At 36.5% G+C, this 21,881-nt stretch overlaps 1 protein-coding gene and 1 long non-coding RNA gene across 2 annotated transcripts in view; one reads left to right on the top strand and one right to left on the bottom strand.

Annotated features, from left to right (window-relative positions):
• Positions 1 to 17,501, top strand: part of LOC137015138 (uncharacterized) — a 93,596-nt gene extending 76,095 nt beyond the window's left edge. The window contains exon 3 of the long non-coding RNA XR_010893921.1: positions 16,999 to 17,501. This is a non-coding gene — a long non-coding RNA (uncharacterized lncRNA). The remainder of the gene's footprint in view (positions 1 to 16,998) is intronic.
• The window catches only part of syt9b (synaptotagmin IXb), a 29,779-nt gene continuing 22,579 nt past the window's right edge, over positions 14,682 to 21,881 (bottom strand). The window contains exons 4-7 of the mRNA XM_067379878.1: positions 19,042 to 19,162; positions 18,596 to 18,767; positions 16,674 to 16,803; positions 14,682 to 14,792 (exon numbers count right to left, since the gene is read on the bottom strand). Coding sequence (XP_067235979.1) covers positions 14,721 to 14,792; positions 16,674 to 16,803; positions 18,596 to 18,767; positions 19,042 to 19,162 — 495 coding nt within the window. The 3' untranslated portion in view covers positions 14,682 to 14,720. The remainder of the gene's footprint in view (positions 14,793 to 16,673; positions 16,804 to 18,595; positions 18,768 to 19,041; positions 19,163 to 21,881) is intronic.

The raw sequence follows: 21,881 nt of genomic DNA, 5'->3' as shown, positions 1-21,881 counted from the left end.
GATTATCTAATCAAAATATGTGTTACAGTGCCGATAAAAACAAACTGAATAGGCTACATTTCTGATTTGTTATACTTCTGTCGCTGTATGATGAGAATACAGTTTAAATATGCAACTTCGCCGGATAATGAATGCATAACAGCGAACAAATAGTTATAAACTAATGCAAATGAATGGTAACAATCGTGTCATACAGTTGTTGTTTTTTTTTGGTCACATTGTTTTAACCGCTTGAGGTACTACTAATGTTAGTGTCCACTTAGCCTCGACGGCAAACATACTGTTCTCCACTAATGCAGCATCTAGTCAACAAACTAATTACTTTATAGTGATATGAAAACATCCTGTACTGTAGTGTACACTGTATAATATACCGTTTTAAATCGTTTTGAAGTGACCCGCTCTGTGCAGCGCGCAGCCTCACATCACGTATCAAAACAAACTATACGAGGCATCAGTGATAGTTTTTATTTAGCCTCTAGAGGCCACTCTCGTAATGTCTTGTAATGACAGCGCTCTTTTCTCAGCCGCTCCAGCAACGGACGCAACCCGGAAAATGAAATCAACCGCGGTTGTGCGAGCACTTGTTTGCACATGCTTGCTTGCAGTCTGTGTTCTTCCGACTTTATTTTGTAGTAAGTAACGAAAATGCTTTGGGAAAATGTATCGAAGTAAAAGTAGACAATTTATTTAGGAAATGTAGTGGAGTAAAAGTAAAAGTTGACAGAAATATAAAAACTCAAGTACAGATTCTCCCAAAAAATACTTAAGTACTGTAACGAAGTATTATTACTTAGTTACATTACACCACTGGGTATATGTTGCGTCAAAATAAGCTTGTAGCCACAAAACTGCTCTGCACTTGGCTTTTCTTGGCTAAATGAACCATCAATAATACTTCCAGTGGACCACAGTAACATGGCACCTGATGTCATTGATGTTTCAATTGCAAAACTGATTAACTAGTGTGCCATATGAGCACACAACATATGTCTGTCTAACCTATAATCTGATTTAGAAAACAATTCATTCTTACCTTTATAGTCCGATATGTCCATTCAGTATAAACTCGACAGTACAGTCGGCAATACAAGGATTAGCAATGCTAGAGCTAGCCTATGTAAACGGGTCGCGTGCTGCGTTTATCCAATCAATGACACTGACACCGCAAATATGCAAATAAGAATGTTAACCCAGGGTTTAGGAATGTACAATGTGAAATGTCAGCTTATGATTAATTGTTAACCCTGGGTAAAATTATGAGCAGTGTGAAACGTGAAGCAAGATAACCCAGGATTCCATTTACCTGACCCAGGGTTAACTATTTTAAGTGTGAAAAGCCCTAGAGAGTCACCGAATGGCACAAACAAACAGCAGCCACCTTTTACAGTTCCTCCTGAACCAAAACAACAGGATGGCAACATGTAACGCAGCAGTCAGGTGGTACAGGTCAGTGCTCTTTATGTTGTATACATTCATTATTATTGTAATGTTATGTGCTTTGAAACATGGTGTAATTTAATGCCGTCTTGTGACACTTTGCAGACTCTGCTTTGGTTGTGTGCGTTCATGTGTTTTAGAGGAGGAGTGGCTTTGGAGATGCTCTAAAGGGAGGGCGGGATCTTATGCTTTCAAAGCTAGCTTGCTATTGCTAGCCTCTCTGAAATTGCCTACCCTACCTTTAAGCTCAAAAGCCCTATGAAGCTTGCAGGCTGTTAAGATGATCAGACAAAACTGAACAGGGTATTAAGAAGATGATTTTAGGAAGATTAAGCCAAGTACAACTATTTCTACAGATCTCCTTTGGCATTTAAACCCGTTTAACTGAACATCTAACGGACAGGTCAAATCACACAACAGGAATATATGAAGCAAAAATGATTTGATAGGTATATATCATTAAATGGTCACATTTACATCTTCATAAACCTCCAGATCCTGTGACAGATGATGCTTCTCAAGAAAAGTCATTAGTTACTCACACTGGCGTTACATAACACTGCTGTTAATGCAACCAATAGCTGATGAAAGCAAATATAGAATGACTCCCCAAATTGTATTTGAACAGGTGTGTAGGTGGAGAATAATCAGAAAATATGAATGTTTCTCTCCCACTCAATATTGTTCGGTATAGTTCATTGGTTTATTATAGATGCTAATTTAACCGATTTACCACTTAGCAACAGAGGATAAGAACAGGGTGAATCACCTCAGCGAAAACTTTTCTCAGTGTGTGATTAATGCTTGTGTAGATTATATGTGATCGTCTCACCTAAGTTCTTGCTGTGGTGTTCTCTCTGTATTCACTAAAAGTAACACTTTTTTTCATCTACCATGGTATTTTAAAGTAAACCATATCACATATACTACTGTTTTTTAAATTTTTTTTACATTTATACATTTACAAAATATTTCTATTTCAAATAAATGCTGCTTTTTGAACATTATATTAATCAAAGAATTTTTACTTTTTACAAAAAATATTAAGCAGAAAAACTATTTTCAACATTAATAATAAGAAGAAATGTTTCTTGAGCACCAAATCAGCATATTAGAATCATATTAGGATCACGTGACACTTTGTTTTGTCATCACAGGAATAAATTATGTTGTAAATTATAAAAACGTTATTTCAAATTGTAATAATTTTTTACAGTTTTTACTGTATTTTTCTTCTTTCAAAAACAACAACAACAAAAAACCTTACTGACCCCAAACTTTTGAACAGTAATACCACGGTGAATAAACATGGTAATCATTCTACACAATGCATCCAAATTTTTTTTTGTTAACTTTAGCCACAAATATAAATGTGTTTACAATATTTAACAAAATATCAAAACAAGTGGCTTTTATTTTTATATAAGAAATTTACCACAATCAAAACGCCTCACAATATGAAGTTAGTTTAACTACTTCATAGTAGTTAAACTAACAAAATATGAAACAATATATCATTCAAAAAGACACTTTGGACACTTTCTCGTCATCAACTTTGTGAAACATGTTCATGTTGATGAACAGGGTTGTTATTCTCCTTAGACACCTGTGTGAACTTAATAAGAACTGACTTCATACTTCCAGCCAGGTTGAAAAAGTTCAGAAAAAGTGAGATATTTTCTTAAAGGTAGGGTAGGTCATTTTCAGAGAGGCTAGCATTAAAGGTGCCCTAGATTCAAAAATTGAATTTACCTCAGCATAGTTGAATAACAAGAGTTCAGTACATGGAAATTACATACAGTGAATTTCAAACACCATTGTTTCCTCCTTATATAAATCTCATTTGTTTAAAAGACCTCAGAGGAACAGGCGAATCTCAACATAACACCGACTGTTACGTAACAGTTGGGATCATTAATATGTATGACCCCAATATTTGCATATGCCAGCTCATGTTCAAGGCATTACACAAGGGCAGAACGTCTGTATGTGCACAGCTGAATCATCAGACTAGGTAAGCAAGCAAGGACAATAGCAAAAAATGGCAGATGGAGCAATAATAACTGACATGATCCATGATAGCAAGATATTTTTAGTAATATTTGTAAATTGTCTTTCTAAATGTTTCGTTTGCATGTTGCTAATGTACTGTTATTTTTGGTTAAAGTTACCATCGCTTACTGTATTCACGGAGACAAGAGCCATCGCTATTTTCATTTTTAAACACTTGCAGTCTGTATAATTCATAAACACAACTTCATTCTTTATAAATCTCTCCAACAGTGTAGCATTAGCCGTTAGCCACGGAGCACAGCCTCAAACTCATTCAGAATCAAATGTAAACATCCAAATAAACACTGTACTTACGCGATTAGACATGCTGCATGACGAACACTTTGTAAAGATCCATTTTGAGGGTTATATTAGCTGTTTGAACTTTTTTTATGTTGTTTAAGGCAAGCGCGAGCTCTTGGGGCGTGGAGCACGAGATTTAAAGGGCCACACACCCTGAATCGGCTCATTTCTAATTATGCCCCAAAATAGGCAGTTAAAAAAAAATGAATTAAAAAAAATCTATGGGGTATTTTGAGCTGAAACTTCACAGACACATTCAGGGGACACCTTAACCTTATATTACATCTTTAAAAAAAAAAGTTCTAGGGCACCTTTAACATTAGTTATCTTTGAAAGCATAAGATCTTACCCTCCCTTCAAAGCATCTCCAAAGCCACGCCTCTCCCAAAATACATGAAAACTTATGTTGACAGGCAGGTAGGATATCCTATCATATCCCTCGGACCAAGGGAAATGACTGGATGAACATTTTATGGTCCTACGCCTTCCACAGACTGTATAAATACATAACTGCTACTTAACTGCTATCAGGCTCAGGCTGTGAAGAGACTTTCAACCAGCATAACAAAAAATGTTTTTGAAGCAAATCATCTACCCCTACCCTTTAGGCACTTAAACTAACTCAAAAGGTTAGTTCACCCAAAAATGAAAATTCTGTCATTAATTACTCACCCTCATGTCGTTCCAAACCAGTAAGACTTTTGTTCATATTCAGAACACAAAGATATTTTTAATGTCTCTGTTGACAGCTACGCATCTACCACGTTGACGCTTCTGAAGAGACACAATAGCTTTACTGCTGAACAGATTTAATTTAGGCTTTTAGGTCAGATGTATGGTAAGGTTTAGCGACAAGGACAAGTAATGACGCAGCATCCATTATTATTTTAATCGATATATAAATTTTATACACTGAATATTTAGTTATTATTGCATATACTGTTTTACAATGCACTATATTACACTGAGGTCCAAATAGTATATGAAACTATTTGCACTATGTATCTAATAACTGTTTTGTGTAAATAGCATTGCTATTATACTTACTACAATAGCTGCTGCCTTTTTTAATAGTTTTAGCTTTCTTTAACGATAAAAGCACGGGATGCCATCACTGTACCCTGGTATAGAACCTACAGTTTAACTAAAAAAAAAAAAAAAAAAAAAAAGCCATCCATGTGCACTTAAATCTTCAGATCCACCTCAGTAAAGCCCTAAAGGATTCTCTATTAACACTCTATCAACCTGATACCATTGATTAAGGCAGTCTGATTAGAGCCCCATTACCGGAACCAGTAAATGAGCATAATTAGATTTTAAAACTTAAGTGAGAATTAAGAAAAAAGGTGCAGCGAGATGCAAGATGCGCTGGACAGGACCGTAATCCCTACGATGCCTGCGCTACTAAAGCGCCCTACCGTCTGGTGGCATATCATAAACCCCGTGGAATGATCTGAGAGCACAGAGTTTGCCTCAGTTTTGCACATCACAGAGATCACGCTGTTAAATAATTCATAATGCTGGCAGTAATTAGGAAGCGGTGGGGCCCACAGAACACAGCAGTTACTGGAAACACTTCCCTCTTCACCCTTGACAGTTCCTCTACCCCTGAGTGCCAGCTCCTTGATTAGCAATGTGAGCCATTAGCACATCTTGCCGTCATAAAATGTCAGGTTTCATTAGGTAAACATTGATTGGTTTAACGGCAGGAGAGGTCTAACTGCGGTCAATTTACAAAACTAATGCTTCTAATAACAACTAAAACACTCTGTCGCGGATAAGAGCGAGTAATGCTAGAATCCTGTCAACTAGCTGTTATTAACAACATTTGTTTTATATCTTAGAAGAAAATGTTCTTTATAGAACCTACACTTTAGTGTAGACAGACCGTGACAGACAGCCCAAAGATGGTATTAGTGGTGCTTGCTAAATATGCTAATATTACTCTTTATTACATATAGAGGATATGTATCGACGTCACTTTCCCGCCGAAAGCGCGCTCCCTCAGCTGAGTGGCAGAAGAACCTGCTTAAATAGAGGAAACTGCGAAAACGCGAGTAAAACTAACAAATTACACTAAAGGTTGGGCTCGAAAGTGTTTCTTACAACTTGTCAAATAAACCTAATCCATGGATACTTACATGCAGCCAGGAGTCGTGTTTCCTGACATTTATATGTGCCTGATTTCGACGGCGGGGAAATACATAAAGCAAATCTGCCTGTGAATATTTTATATAACTACAATATAGGTAGGTTTAAATCCGAGTAATCACTTATATCAATGTTATATCGTCATATTTTCCAGCCCTAAAACATATATAGTTTTATAGTAAAGTTTTTGTCAGTGTTTATTTAAACAAATTATGCAGAATATAAGATAGTAAATATTTAATTGATCAGTTGTCAACACAATATATAACAATACAATATATACGGTATGATTTTACCTCGAAATCCAACAATTTGACACAATGATAACTGCAAATCCATGTTTCTCTGCCTGGAGTCACGCTGTCAATTGCAGTGATACATTTGCTTCTTTTTTCTGTAGCTTTCGTTAGTCTTTAAATACAACTCTGGAAAAAATTAAGAGACCACTGCAATTTTTTCTTAAATCAGCATCTCTACACGTATGGAAGCCATTCCATTCCAATGTCTGTTGAATTCCAACACAGGCACACCTCATTCTACTGAATGAGGTGCTGATTAGGTGATCACCTGAACCAAATCTTATTTAATAAGGAAAAGTATAAAAAAAAAATTCTGTGGTCATCACTATCCTCTTGTAGTGGGACCAGCTGGATGGCAAGTGCTAGTAGTACCTCAAAAGTAATTGGAATAAAAAAAATAAAATAACTATTGACCATGCCAAAAAAGTTGAAAAGGAAAGATTTGAGTGAGGAAACGAAGGGTTCAATTCTGGCTTTACTGGCAGAGGGATACAGTGAGTGTCGGGTTGCTTCCATCCTTAAAATTTCAAAGACGGTGGTTCATAAGAACAAGGTCAAGCAGCAGACATTGGGGACAACAAAGCTACAGACCGGCAGAGGGCGAAAACGACTCTCCACTGACCAGAATGACCGCCAACTCATTCGAATGTCACTCAACAACTGTAGGATGACATCAAGTGACCTACAAAAAGAATGGCAAAAAGCAGCTGGGGTGAAGGACGGTTCGAAACAGGCTCCTAGGGGCAGGGCTGAAGTCATGCAATGCTAGAAAAAAGCCCTTCATCAATGAGAAGCAAAGAAGAGCCAGGCTGAGGTTTGCAAGAGACCATAAGGATTGGACTGTAGAGGACTGGAGTAAGGTCATCTTCTCTGATGAGTCCAATTTTCAGCTTTGTCCAACACCTGGTCGTCTAATGGTTAGACGGAGGCCTGGAGAGGCCTACAAGCCACAGTGTCTCACACCCACTGTGAAATTTGGTGGAGGATTGGTGATGATCTGGGGGTGCTTTAGCAAGGCTGGAATCGGGCAGATTTGTCTTCGTGAAGGACACATGAATCAAACAACGTACAAGGTTGTCCTGGAAGAAAACTTGCTTCCTTCTGTTCTGACAATGTTCCCCAACTCTGAGGACTGGTTTTTCCAGCAGGACAATGCTCCATGCCACACAGCCAGGTCAATCAAGGTGTGGATGGAGGACCACCAGATCAAGACCCTGTCATGGCCAGCCCAATCTCCAGACCTGAACCCCATTGAAAACCTCTGGAATGTGATCAAGAGGAAGATGGATGGTCACAAGCCATCAAACAAATCCGAGCTGCGTGAATTTTTGCACAAGGAGTGGCATAAATTCACCCAACATCAATGTGAAAGACTGGTGGAGATTATGCCAAGACGCATGAAAGCTGTGATTCAAAATCATGGTTATTCCACCAAATATTGATCTCTGAACTTTTCCTAAGTTAAAACATTAGTATTGTGTTGTTTAAAAATGAATATGAACCTATTTCTGCATCTTTTTTGTTATTTTGACCAGTTCTTGCTTTCGGGAAATAAATGCTCTAAATTACAATATTTTTATTTGGAATTTGGGAAAAATGTTGTCAGTAGTTTATAGAATAAAACAAATTTTACCCAAACACATACCAGTAAAACCAGAGAAACTGATAATTTTGCAGTGGTCTCTTAATTTTTTCCAGAGCTTTAGCCTATATACCTCAGGTTTTATGTCAAATCTATTTGTACATCAATCACAAAGCTCTTTCCCGTTTTGGAAGTGTTCTGTGTGTTTTTCGCGGCATTCACGCTTAAAACCAATGACGATGACATCACGTGCATACCTACTTTATTAAAATTAGCATCAGGGTTGCCAAGTTTCCAAACAAAACTCGCCCAGTTGCTCCTCAAAACTAGCCCAATCTCATTTCAGGGGGTTCTACTGTAAAATTCGCTTTTTGGCGGGGCTCCCCTGGTAAAATTCGCATTCCAGGGACTAAATACCGCGTTATTTTGAGTCATTCAACCCGAGGATTTGAAAAACTACCCACAGCAACGGTGTAAAAGTAGACAAATTCCACGGGAAAACCGCGGACTTGGCAACACTACTTAAAGCATCCTGATACCTCAAAATGCTTTGCAGTAGATCTGCCGCTAGTAATATAGAGGGTAAGCACGTGACGTCACCGTCGACCGTTAGGACTGCGGTCACGCACGCTGAGTGGCAAAAGACTGAGCAGCAGCATTGGTTTTCAGCGTGAATGTCGCGAAAAACACACAAAACACATTCAAAAAGGGAAAAAGCTTGCGGCTGACTGTACAAATAGATTTGACACAAACCCTGAGGTATATATTTAAAAACTAAAGAAAGCAACAGAAAAAGAAGCAAATGGATCACTGCAATTCACAAACAGCTGGACTCCAGCAGAGAAACATGTCAATTAAATATTTTCCATCTTATATTCTGCATAATTGGGTGTTTTAAATAAACACTGTCAAAAACTATAGCCTACTATAAAAGTTTTAGGGCTGGACAATATGACGATATAACATTGTATTAAGTGATTAAGCAGATTTAAACCTACCGATATTGTAGTTATATAAAATATTCACAGGCTTGCTTTATGTATTTCCCCGGCGTCAAATCAGGCACATATAAATGTCAGGAAACACGACTCCTGGCTGCATGTCAATATCCATGGATTAGGTTTATTTGACAAGTTGTAAGAAACACTTTCGAGTCCAACCTTTAGGGTAATTCGTTAGTTTTACTCGCGTTTTCGCCGTTTCTCCTATCGGTCTTTGTCAGACACGTGATTTTGTTGTGTGTGACGTCACCGCGGCGCCATATTTGTGGTATCCCTGCTGACTGTGAGAATGAAAGAGATTACACGAGTTGAGATAACAAGCATATAACTCGCAAATATGAAAAAGCACAAGAACAAAGTTAAAATTTCATATCGCGATAAACTCACCAAAGATGCCAGGGACCGTTATTTGGAGAAATTTCCATCCATTCATAACATAGATCTGTACGAACTGACTGCAGTAAGTTGGAGTGCTACTGACCCCGCATTGCTACCTAAATCATCATACTTAAATATTGTTAACTGTCTTGTTTATGGCATAAACGCATAGTGAACAATTTAAAAACTATAAATCCCTCGAAGCTCACAGATATTTCACTAATGGGTGCAGGATTTATTTATGTTCTGAAGGAAGGACTGCGATAACAGTATAGTAACGATAATGATGATGATGTGTTAACTACCGTATATAACAAATACATGATTAAGGATGGTTTAGTGTTATCAGGAAGAATTTTGAACTAATACTACCCTTTTTTTCATGCATTTTTTTTTCTTTATTGCATTAAGTACATAAACCAATGTATAACACTATAAACATTGTTCCAATAAACAAGGCATCATCAGAGATGTATGTAGAATTTAATAGTGTATTTTATTATAGTACATTCTGATATAGTATACCTTTTAGAGCCAAAATAATTTGTAAATTATTGTCCTCCATCTACCTGTGTTGTCTGGGTCAATGACATTATGAGTCTTTTTTTTGTCCAAAAGCCTTAATAATAATAAAAACAAAGATATGTCATGCAAGTTAAATATCTGATTTATAGATTGTGTATATTATTAATTATCCTATTAATACTATAAGTGCATATAACATAAATCTACAAATCACCCTGAAAAATTTTATTATACATGCTTTATTGTTCATGCAAGACTGGATAAAGCATCAGCACATTTTTACACTACAATTCTACAAAAGATTCAAACATGCGCAGAGGCACAAAAAAAAAAAAAAAAAAAAATTGTAATAACGCCATAAAGGTTCCCAGGTTTGGCAGACCCGTATAGTACATTAACATCATCTCCAAAACAAACATCAGACATCCTGTACATATCAAGTCGGTTTACTTCTGCACATGCAGATCACCATCTCCTCCAGCCTCCTGCATCTTCTCAGTGTGAAGATGATCACTCTCTCCAGCCTGATGGACCATAGTGTTAGCTGACTGACTTGGGTAAAGTTGGTTTTATATTCGCACATCCGTATTCAATAGCCTTGTTAATCACACTACACTGGACATTCAGTGGACATTCACAAGTAAATATGTCATTAAACAATACTTGCCTATTTTGATCGACTGTGAAAAATGTTATAAGTTGACAATCGTTGGTTGTCAATATCATGTCGCTGCTTAAAATTCGCAAACATTAATTTATTGCATATTTATTGGAAAGTCTCAATTTATCAGAAGTCTGAATGTGCAAATATAAAACCAACTTTACCCAAGTAGCTGACTGGATTGTTTTTCCTTACGTCTGTGTGTGCATCTCAATCAGCTCTGAGCTCTTGAATCAGTATATTGTGTATACAAATTTTGTGACTGAGACCGTCCTGATCAGTGCCCTAACTAATGAACTAGGGAGCTGATTGAGACACAGCCTGTGTTTAATGCTGATGTGGCCTTAATGTAGGGAGGGATGGTGTCCAGTTGGGGTCAGTCTCCATAATCTTTAAGCAGGCTGATCTGCAATGAAATGAAAAGGTCCACAGACCACAGCTGTAAAAAGTAGTCAGAAAATAAGAATCAGTATATGGATACAGAGCAAAAATGTCGTACCTTAAGTATAAAAATGCTGTAGCAAAATTAAGAAAAAATGTAGACATATTCAAGTAAAGGGATTCAGTTTAAATTGACTTGTTTCATAGCACATACAATCCAAAACAATGCGTTGCTATAACGTTTTCTACTTTAGAAAACAGAAACCTCTAACTTACCTTTGTGAAATGTAGAAAGCAAACATACATGAATGGAGATATCTTGACGAAAGTGATGTCTCACCGCGGCAACCCATGCGATCCAGCGCCTGTTATTGCCTCTACATACTCTCCGTACAGCCTTTTTTCAAGTAGGAAACCGACTAAATCTAATCTCGTAGTAAAGTTTTTGACATTTTCTATCGTGGGACATATTATTGCAGCTTTTCACACAACAAAAGTGTGCCATTTTTACAATGAAAAGTAGCCAAAGAAGAAACAACTCTGCACTGATACAGAGATTGTTTGGATACCTCAGAAATGGCGGCGACACCCATAATGCACTTCGGTTTTCACGAGTGTGACGTCACCTGACAAAGACCGATTAATCCAGTTACGCAGCAGGTTCTTTTGCCACTTAGTCTAGCTGAGGGAGCGCGCTTTCGGCGGGAAAGTGATGTCGATGCATGCCCTCTATTGACAAGAACAACAGAAAACCACTTATTTGTTTATTTATTTTTTAAAATTAAGCCATTTTTGCTTAATTGACAAATACTAAATATATTTTAAATTGTTAATATTAAAATAAATATTAACACGAATATTTAAAATATAAAGCTATGTTTTCTAAAATGACAACTTGAAGTCAATTTCATTTGGTAATAGTAATATAAATATTAACAAATATTAAACAAAAAATGAAGCTATGATTGCTTAATTGACAAGTACTGAAAGGCCAAATATAACTTAATTTGGTAATATTAATATAGCATAACTATTTAAAAAATTAAGCCGTGTTTGCTTAATTGGGAAATAGGCTTACTTGAAGGCCAAATATAATTTGTTAATATTTGTATAAATATTAATGCAAATATTGTTTTTTTTTTTTTAAATAATAAAAGTATGCTCAATAGGCTACTAGTTTCTGCTGTAATATCTAAAAAATATAAAATTGAGAATTGTGAAATTTTAGTGGTATTGGTAGCCATTACTGAAATTCTGATATCGTGACAACCCTACAATTAGGCTTATGATTTTTACCTAATTTACATTGTCATTTATATTGCTCACAGTCATAATCAGGGACAGAATATCATATTAACTTGGAGTCATGCTGATGAGAAGAGGTAATTACCACTCGCATAAAGTAAAATAAAATTGCATAAACAAAATTAAAAGTAATAATTAAAAAAGTTTAATCTGACTATATATTTTTTTAAAATTGTATTATAAGTAAATGACATAAATATGTATAGCAAAGCAGCGCTCCCCTCCTAATCTTTACCTTCGATTCCTCTCATCTCCTGAATCTTCTTGTCTTGCTTTAGCTGCTCTCCGTGTGTCTTCAGCAATCAGCTCTCTATACCAGCTGTCAGTAATTGTGATCTCCACCTGTTAACTGGCAGGAGCATCTTTTCTATCATCAGTCCTCGTCCGCTGACTCCGGTAAAAAGCACAGTATGACAAATATCATTTTAAAAGTTTAGAGCCACCGCACCGATGTGAACCCAGGTCGCTCCACACGTCAGGAAGCCTTAGTGCAGCAGGGCACTGATTAAAGAGCCATCAATCATCTTTTCTTGCAGATTGCAATTTTTTCCCCTTTTGTCAGGGAGCTCTATATAGGATCTTTTACCCTCGACTGATTTCAGAATAGACGAGCATCAGTCATGTGTGGTCGGGCCTGATGACACGCCATCTGAAAAGAGTGAGGGGAATCATTTGAGCAAAAATCTCTCACTGCTTTGCTCATTCAGGAAAAAAAATGCCTTTGTACAGACAACAAAAACTACTAAAACCTTCTAAAACAGCAGAATAACTGAAATGTAACCTCATCTTCACACACAGAAATATAATACAAATGGATCATAAAATACAAATATCACTCCTAAAGTGCAGTATATGGCTTGTTAGCAATACTCTGCATACATATGCTGGATGAAAATTAATTTTTGAGTTTTTTTATACGTTTCAGCATTAAATGAAGCATCAGGTTTGTTTTATTGTAATGGATGTAATTATTATAATTTTTATTTATTGCTTTATATGTGATATCATTTATACTGCCTGAATCTGATTGCAGGCTTTCTTGGCCAGATCTCTCTTGTAAAATAATAATAAAATAAAATAAAATAAAATAAAATAAAATAAAATAAAATAAAAATATAGCTGCAAGCAGCGATAATGGGCTCAAGCCCCATCACCAACACTACCCCGGAGGATTTTGGGAGACTGTGCATTATAGGAAATATGCATTTAAACTGGGTCAATGTAAAAGGATTATGTCAAGATATGAGAGTCTTCCTTTTTCCCTTTTTGTTATTATTTTAACCCCTCGCCATGGTGACACCGTTTGGGATATCCATCCATTCACAATTTAGCGTCTTCAATGTCTAGGCATCATGTTGAAAAAGTTTGGTGTGAATCATATAAACTAGCTAGGAGTAGTAGTTTCAAATGCAGAACCTGATTTTTCAAAAAAAAAAAAAAAAAAAAAATCCATATTCAAACCAAAATAGCTGACTTCCTGTTGGCCGGAGATAAAGACTGTCAATTAGAAAGTTGTCCGGCTTGATAAGAACAATACATGTACCGAGTTCGGTGACTGTAGGTAAAACTGTCCCCCCCAACTTTTGTCAAAAGGTGGCGCTACAGAGCCCCTCCACCACGCCTGTTTCTAAGGCTTTGCCCACTGGCCGACAACTTTGATGTGGTTGTCGAGTTTCATGCAATTAGAAGCATGCTAAGAGCCTCAAAAACACCCAAGAATAGCCCTTTCAGGGCTTGGGCCATCAATAGAACAGAATAAAATAAAATAAAAAATTCACAGAGCATGCAAAAACATATCTAATTCTAAACATCTAGAAAAAAAAAAAAAATAGAACATACACTAGGCTACCATTCAAAAATTTGGGTTCACCAATAATTATATCTGATCAATGAAAACTGAAGTAGTGGCTGCTGAAAATTCAGCTTAGCTACCACTGGAATAAATGAAATCTTAAACCATATTAAAATAGAAATCAGTTATTTTAAAATTGTAATAATCTTTCACAATATTACGGTTTATTTTTGATAGTAAGCTGAGCCTTGATGAGCAGAAGAGACTTCTTTCTGTAAGAAAAAAAAATCTTACCGACCTCAAACTTTTGATAGAATGTTTTTGAAATGATTCAAAATTTTTGCAAGTATTTAGCCGTCTTTGCAGTGTTTGATTTTGGCAGAAATCATGACTCAAATCGGTTATGCATTTCTCGTATATTTTTATATCGTAAGATTTTACAATAAAATACCACAAAATAGACCCCATGCACTACACTTCAAACAATATTAGTGTATTACAATGTGTTATACAGATACATAAAACATGACAATGTCAAAAATACTTGCCTCTCAACTAAAGTTTTCAATAAAAGCAGAACAATGTTCAAGGCTCGTTTTAAAACCAAATACTGCTCACACACAGTCACTTCACATGCAGTGGACTTGACACTCTTCTTCTATCTGGGAAATCTTACGTCTAAGGTGTCCTGGGTGTTTACTGCATTGAGTGTGTGCACACATTTAAAGTGATCTTTAACAGAACCGAGAGACTTTTCCCCCCTCTCTCTCTCTCTCTTGCTTTCCTTTTCATTAAAGTTGTGAATTGGACCTTGCCGGGTGTCTCCATGGCTGAAATTTCAAGGCGTCCATTACGGGGAGGGAGGTGTCCTCAGGGAATTACAGGAGCCTTGGCTACCGCCGGCCGTGCTCTGTCCAACCCACTGCCAGAGAGAAAAATTAAGGTTAGCTGAGGAGAACTCAAATCAGATCAGATGCTGGAAATCATATTTAAAGCTCAGACATAATACACATCGTGGGAGGAGACGAAATCCAATTCCCCGTCACTGAAGGGCTATATTGTCACAATGGTCCTCTTAGCACCTGAATGGCTCGTTTTTAGCTTCAAATCAATTGCGATTGTGCCACGGCTGCAAAAATCAGCTGGAACCCTCATGAAACTCAGATTTCCCTAAAATGTCTTGACATTATGTTGACCTCCGTCTTCAGAGATATGATTTTCGGATTTGGTTATTCTAGTCCAGCCGAGGCTATGAGAGGTTTTTTGCCTCCCTTTCGTTTGTTATTATGGTGGCTCGGGGAGCATAAAATGGTTGAGGAGGACAGGGTTTGTGAATTATTGAAGATGTGTAGACTGTGCTCCTGAGAGGTCAAAGATTTGCAAACAAGATTTCAGTGCAGTAATGTGAGAAAAGCCTAAAAAAAAGGAAAAGAAGATGATGAAAATGACAGTGTTAACCTAAAAGAGTCTTCATGGGATTCACACAAACAAGCCATTACATTGGACTTTAGGTGGGCTTTCTGCCAAAATATCATCACCTGAAAGCACTTTTCCCCTGCAAACTTTTGTGGGTTTAATTGACTCCAATAACATTTGCACTGCAGTTTTGCACAATGTAATAAAAACACCATATGATGAGAAATCAAATCTTCTTTGTACTATGAAAACATACTATAACTTTCAGAGCTTAACAGTTGCTTCCCAGTTCTAAAAAGAAAATAAAATCATCTACAGGATTTCCAAAATCTCAGAACAGTAGAAAACATTAGAACATGGCATTAGCAACATCAAAGTCACACATTCGATTTCAAGGGAATGCATGACCACATTTAATGGATTACACCTTCAATGCAATGCAAGTCATTTTGGATAAAAGCATCTGCCAAATGCATAAATATGAACATAAATGTAAAAAATTACATCACATGTCAACTCCTAGTTGGTGTTTAGACACTTGTGGCCCACTATCACAGTGAGAGAATAAGGAGGAAGTAGGATACTATTATTCCTAAACCCCAAAAGAAATAAAAATAAGATTAAAATATGACAAAGTGTGTGTATTTTATGTAACTATGAAAAGAATGTACATTTAAAATTAATGTGTAATACAAACTAGAGGAGTAAAGTTTGTAAACAAACTTTGGTGTTGGCTTGAGAAAGCCCAACATGAATGTTTGAAGTAATTGTAAAAGTTAGAAATAGTTTAGAGAGGGGAGGGAGAGAGAGAGTTCAAAAAGCTTGAAGTTTGAAGGTTTTAAGTTTGAACCAGTTTTAAAAGCTTGAAGTTTAAAGGATTTAAACTTGACATAGTTTTACATTTAAATCAGTTTTAAAAGCTCAACGCTTAAACGTTTTAAGTCTTTCAAAAAAATTTTTTTTTGGTATGTGGTTGCTAGGGTATTCTAAGTGGTTGCTAGGGTGTTGCTATGTGGTTTCTATTAAGGGTGGTTGCTATGGTGTTGCTATGCAGTTACAAGGGTATTCTGGTTGGTTGTTAGGGTGTTGCTATGTGGTTGCTAGTGCATATTGCATTGCTAGCATGCTTCATACAGACAGACAGACAGACAGACAGACACAGACAGACAGACACAGACAGACAGACAGATAGATAGATAGATAGATAGATAGATAGATAGATAGAAAAAACAGATAGATAATACATAGATAAATAAATGTCAGATGTAATTATTAATAGGCTGTTAGTGAATCTACGTCTCCAATCCCCCCCAAAAAAAAAAAAAAAAAAAAAAAAAAAGAGCTGTTGAAATTCAAGTAAAGTGATAATCTTTTAGCTCAACATTACCTCGACAAGCGGATGCCAGCGGGCGATGGGTTTGCGTGGGTATGTGAGCATCTCATTCCAGTGATCACGTCCCAAACTCTGAGCTCTGTTTCCCACATGGCACACACCAATAACCTCATTGTGACCTACGCTGTGAATGACAAGAGTATATCAATGCTTAAAATGTGACAGCTGAACCATGACGCCCAAGTGCCATCTACCTCTTCAGCAACAAAAAAAATGATGATTTTGCAAAATATTTTTATATATCTTTCATTCTGTGCATCACAACAACACTAGAACTCTGTCTCTAACCAATACATTCTCTGTACTCTTGTTTTTGCAGGAGCAATGAGACACTGAAATGCTGCAGTTCGTACTTCTCAAACAGGACAGTGATCTAAATCTGATATGAATCTCTCGCTGCATTGGGAATATACAGCTCAGGCTGTTCCTCAGATCACCCACCAGCCCTAAGAATAAACTTCTATAGTCTCTAAGCACTGTGCTTGGCAAAAATTAAAAGCATATTTAATTTAAATGAGACTCCTTTTCAGTTCAAATTTGATACTGAATGCACACTAGCTCCCACCACGCTGCTAGCTGTATGTTTAGATTAGCTCTGCTAAAACTGAAGGACTAACAGTAGTGTTGGGGAAATTACTTTGACAGGACTGGTTTGTCTAACCAGACCAAGCTGGTTTATGATGGTTTGGACGCTTGCTGCTTGCATATGTTGGTCTTTTCAACAGGCTGAACTACAGTCAAGACTTTAAAAAAGTAGTACAAGATAATAACAAAATGTAGCTAGCTATATTGTAGCATTGTAAGGGGTTAACAGTACAGACATTAAACATACTAAAAATGTACAAGCATATGCAATTAAAAACTAGAACACAACCTAATTTATATAAATGGGTCAAAAATCCTTTTTTAAAGGGATAGTTCACCCAAAAATGAAAATTTGATGTTTATCTCCTTACCCCCAGTGCATCCAAGATGTAGGTGATTTTTTTCTTCAGTCGAACGCAAATTATGATTTTTAATTGCAACTGCTGCCGTCTGTCAGTCAAATAATAGCAGTAGATGGGAACTTCAACTATAACAGTAAGTAAAACTTGCTTAGACAAATCAAAATTAAAACCTGCGGCTCGTGACGACACATTAATGACCTAAGACACGAAACGATCGGTTTGTGCGAGAAACCGAACATTATTTATATAATTTTTTACTTATAATACACCACTATGTCCAACTTCGTTCGGCTTCCTGTTAGTGAGGTCAAAAAACGCGTTCTGTTGACGGAAGTGATGTCTCGCCCATATACTTCAATGAGCGCGAGACATCACTTCCGTTGTCAGAGCGCGATCAGACCTCACTAAACGGAAGCTGAACGAAGTTGGACATACTGGTGTATTAGAGGTAAAAAATTATATAAACACTGTTCGGTTTCTCGCACAAACCGATCGTTTCGTGTCTTAGGACATCAATGTGCCATCACAAGCCGCAGGGTTTAATTTGGATTTGTCTATGGAAGTTTTTTCGACTCTTATTGTTCAAGTTCCCAATCACTGCTATTGATTGACTGACAGACGGCAGCGGTTGCAGTTAAAAATCATAATTTGCGTTTGACTGGAGAAAAAAAAGTCACCTACATCTTGGATGCCCTGGGGGTAAGCATATAAACATCAAATTTTCATTTTTGGGTGAACTATCCCTTTAAATGTGTAAAATACTGTGCATGAACACCAGTGAATCAGTGAATCATTTTGGGAATCTGCTCATGTAACTGGTTTGAACAAACCAATTCGCTACAATGAATTCTCATGTGTTATTGCTTTAGTTTGCTTTGCTATAAATGTGACAGTGATTTAAATCAGTGATGTAATACTATGATGTCACTAGTTTTAAGATAATGCTAATAAGACGCATTAATACCTTACCGGTCATAGTCCATAACTGCTATTAAAAGACTTATTTGGTCAATGTTCTCAGGTGGAACATCAAAAACAATGGCTTCATTGTAGACTGGATTGAGTGTGTTCCTTTTCGTTGACGTTTTCCTTTTCTTCAGTCTCCGGCCATCACACATTATAGAAACCTTTACATAAGGATCTTAAAAACACAGAGGAGAAAAAGAACAAATATTTTTTTTCAGCACTAGCATACATAAATAAATGAACTTGAAAGAAAATCTGGGCCCAACCCCACTTAGCACTACTTGTGTATGTAAAATCTCCTGCCACATTCTCAAGTGTTTAGTCGATTAAATCAATGCTCTTTTAGAGAGACCAGGGCGCCCTATGTTTTAACATGTCATGATGACACTGAAAAATCATTACTGCAGAGACAATAAGTCAATTAGAGGTGAGGATGGTGTGGATCCTACCAGACGCTCCCGTGATGTCCATGGCTTTAAGATTTCTGGCTTTAATTATCGTTATTGTAAGTCGTCCGGCAGTTGGCAAGTAACAAAGAGAGAACATCAGATCTCCCAGATCCACATTATCCTACAGGAGACAGAGCAAAACAGAAACAGGACACATTAACTGAAGGAATCATATCAGCTGATTTAGTGCAAATCAAATAACATTTACAAAGGCTTCTTTGAGCTTCTGGTCATTGTAACTGTCTATTTATTCTTTCATTTCATATAAACAAACTCTTTCTTGGACACAACTGGAACAGAAATTGCTTTTTAAACACACTTAGTGATCATACCATGGAAAACATGTTTCTTTCCTTGCTGTTTTAAGTGCAAAACTCACGGCCATTATGCTAAGTTGGTTGTCAAGGTGTTGCTATGCAGTTTTGACAGGTCTCTAGGGTTTCAAAGCAAGCCTATTGGGGATGTTTTGCCTATTTTATTATAGTCTTTTTGCTTAAATCAATAGCACACCTTTTTTTCAACAAGCTACATGATTTGAAGTTCATTTAAGGAGTTAAAGGATTAGTCCACATTCAAATAAAATTTTCCTGAATTTAATCACCCCCATGCCATCAACGATGTTCATGTCTTTCTTTCTTCAGTCGAAAAGAAATTAAGGTTTTTGATTAAAACATTCCAGGATTATTCTCCTTATAGTGGACTTCAATGGCCTCCAGACGGTTGAAGGTCAAAATTACAGTTTCAGTGCAGCTTCAAAGGGCTTTAAACGATACCAGACGATGAATAAGGGTCTTATCTAGCGAAACAATCAGCCATTTTTGAAAAAAATGTAAATGTATATGCTTTATATAAACAAATGATCACCTTCCAAGTGCTTCCGCCAAAACCGCATTTTTGTATTCCGTAAGTTGAATAGGGAAGGCTTGGGACATACAGCGTAAGCTTTTTGAAGAATACAGAAAATGTGGTCTTGGCAGAAGCACTTGAAAGGCAATCTTTCTTTATACAAATCATATACATTTACATTTTTTTCTAAATGACTGATCGTTTCTCTAGATAAGACCCTTATTCTTTGTCTGGTATCATTTAACCCTCTGGAGTCTGAGGCTGATTTGGGGCTTGGAGAAGTTTTGACATGCCCTGACATTTGTGCTTTTTTTAGTTGTTCATAAACATATAAATGACAAAAGTGTCATTACACTGTATTCAGCACAAACTAGGCTACCATAATATGTGAGGAACATGTATGTACTTGTTTGTATTTTTGAAGGAATAATGTTTATGCGTGGTTATTGAAAAAACAAAAAACTTAAGTCACTGAAATAAGGCCAAAAAAAGTATATTAAATCTGTGTTCACAAGACTTCTGGGTATTGGAGGTTGTAGACTAGAGTTTTTGAGTCAAAATTATGTAAAAATTATGTAAAAATTATGCTGCCTACTCCTTCATATAAAACAATATATTGATATAGTTTTTGTAAGACACTTTTTGTCAAGAAACACAGTATGCGTGGAGGCGTGAATCATCATGAATAATGGGTCAATTTACACCTGAGAAGACAAAAGAATCACATAATAATTACCTGAAATGACTTGCATATTAATGAGGCCTTTCAGTCAGGTAGGCTGTGAAAAAAACCCTCTGTAATGTCTCAGCTCATCATAAACAGCAATACTATGAAATGGTATTACAATTTAAAATAATGGTATTCTATTATATTCTTTAAAATATAATGTATTTCTGTGATGCAAAGTGTCTGAACAATTATGTTACCTCTATGGCATTTCATATAGGCTTTTAGCTTAAAAGCATGCACATTTGGAGAAATATTGATGGATCCTTATATATTTATGTCAATTTTCTATACTGAGGAGTAATATTTACTCAATATTTATTGTCATCACTATGAGTGCTGGATACTGTGTTTAATTCATACTTGCAGCCGGAGGGCGCTCTGTACACCTTTAGGCCACAAATTCATATAAAGAAGAAAAGGATCCAGGAACTAACGGCATGTCTTCCAGAGATTGCTAACCATGGCTTTAACATCCAAATAAACACTTTTCAAGACAATAAATACACGATTGAGACAATGCATACAAGTATTGCCTCAGAATTTGCCTCTGAATAGCGCTGACTCCGTGGGCGTTGCCACATTAGCGGATAATGAGCTGAATCACAGACTTCTGACATGGCTCTCTTTTCATACAGATTACATAAACACAGAATGTTTGTTTTCGATTTGACTTGCACGACTTAAAACCTGACATTTCAACATTTCTTTAGACATAAGTGTCATTTTTTTGTAATTAGTATTCATAAGTTACAGTTCATTTTCTGAGAACTATCAGATTGGACTTCGTTCAGAGGGAGACGAGAGATCACGCATCATGTTAGTTTTCTTTATTTTACAAAAAGCACAACATTGTGTTTTTACTCTGAGTGTACACAAATAAAAGAAGACATTCTATAGTTTCAATTGATATATTACTTATGTCTCTATGACAAAAAATGACGGAGTATTTTAAGTGTTTTGCTGCAATGTGAAAAAAATCCTGCAAAACGTGCCGGCACATTTTCGGACCTCAGGGAGTTAAAGCCCTTTGAAGCTGCACTGAAACTGTTATTTTGACCTTCAACCGTCTGGAGGCCATTGAAGTCCACTATATGGAGAATAATCCTGCAATGTTTTCATCAAAAACCTTCATTTCTTTTCGACTTGAGAAAGAAAGACATGAACTTGGATGACATGGGGGTGAGTAAATTATCAGGAAAATTTTATTTGAAAGTGAACTAATCCTTTAAGGCCCATTTACACCAAGGATAACGATAAAGATATA

The sequence above is a fragment of the Chanodichthys erythropterus genome, chromosome 24 (assembly GCF_024489055.1).
Source record: "Chanodichthys erythropterus isolate Z2021 chromosome 24, ASM2448905v1, whole genome shotgun sequence".
NCBI lineage: Eukaryota > Metazoa > Chordata > Actinopteri > Cypriniformes > Xenocyprididae > Chanodichthys > Chanodichthys erythropterus.
The sequence above is the reverse complement of the archived record's forward strand: the minus strand, read 5'-3'. Positions and strand labels throughout refer to the sequence as shown.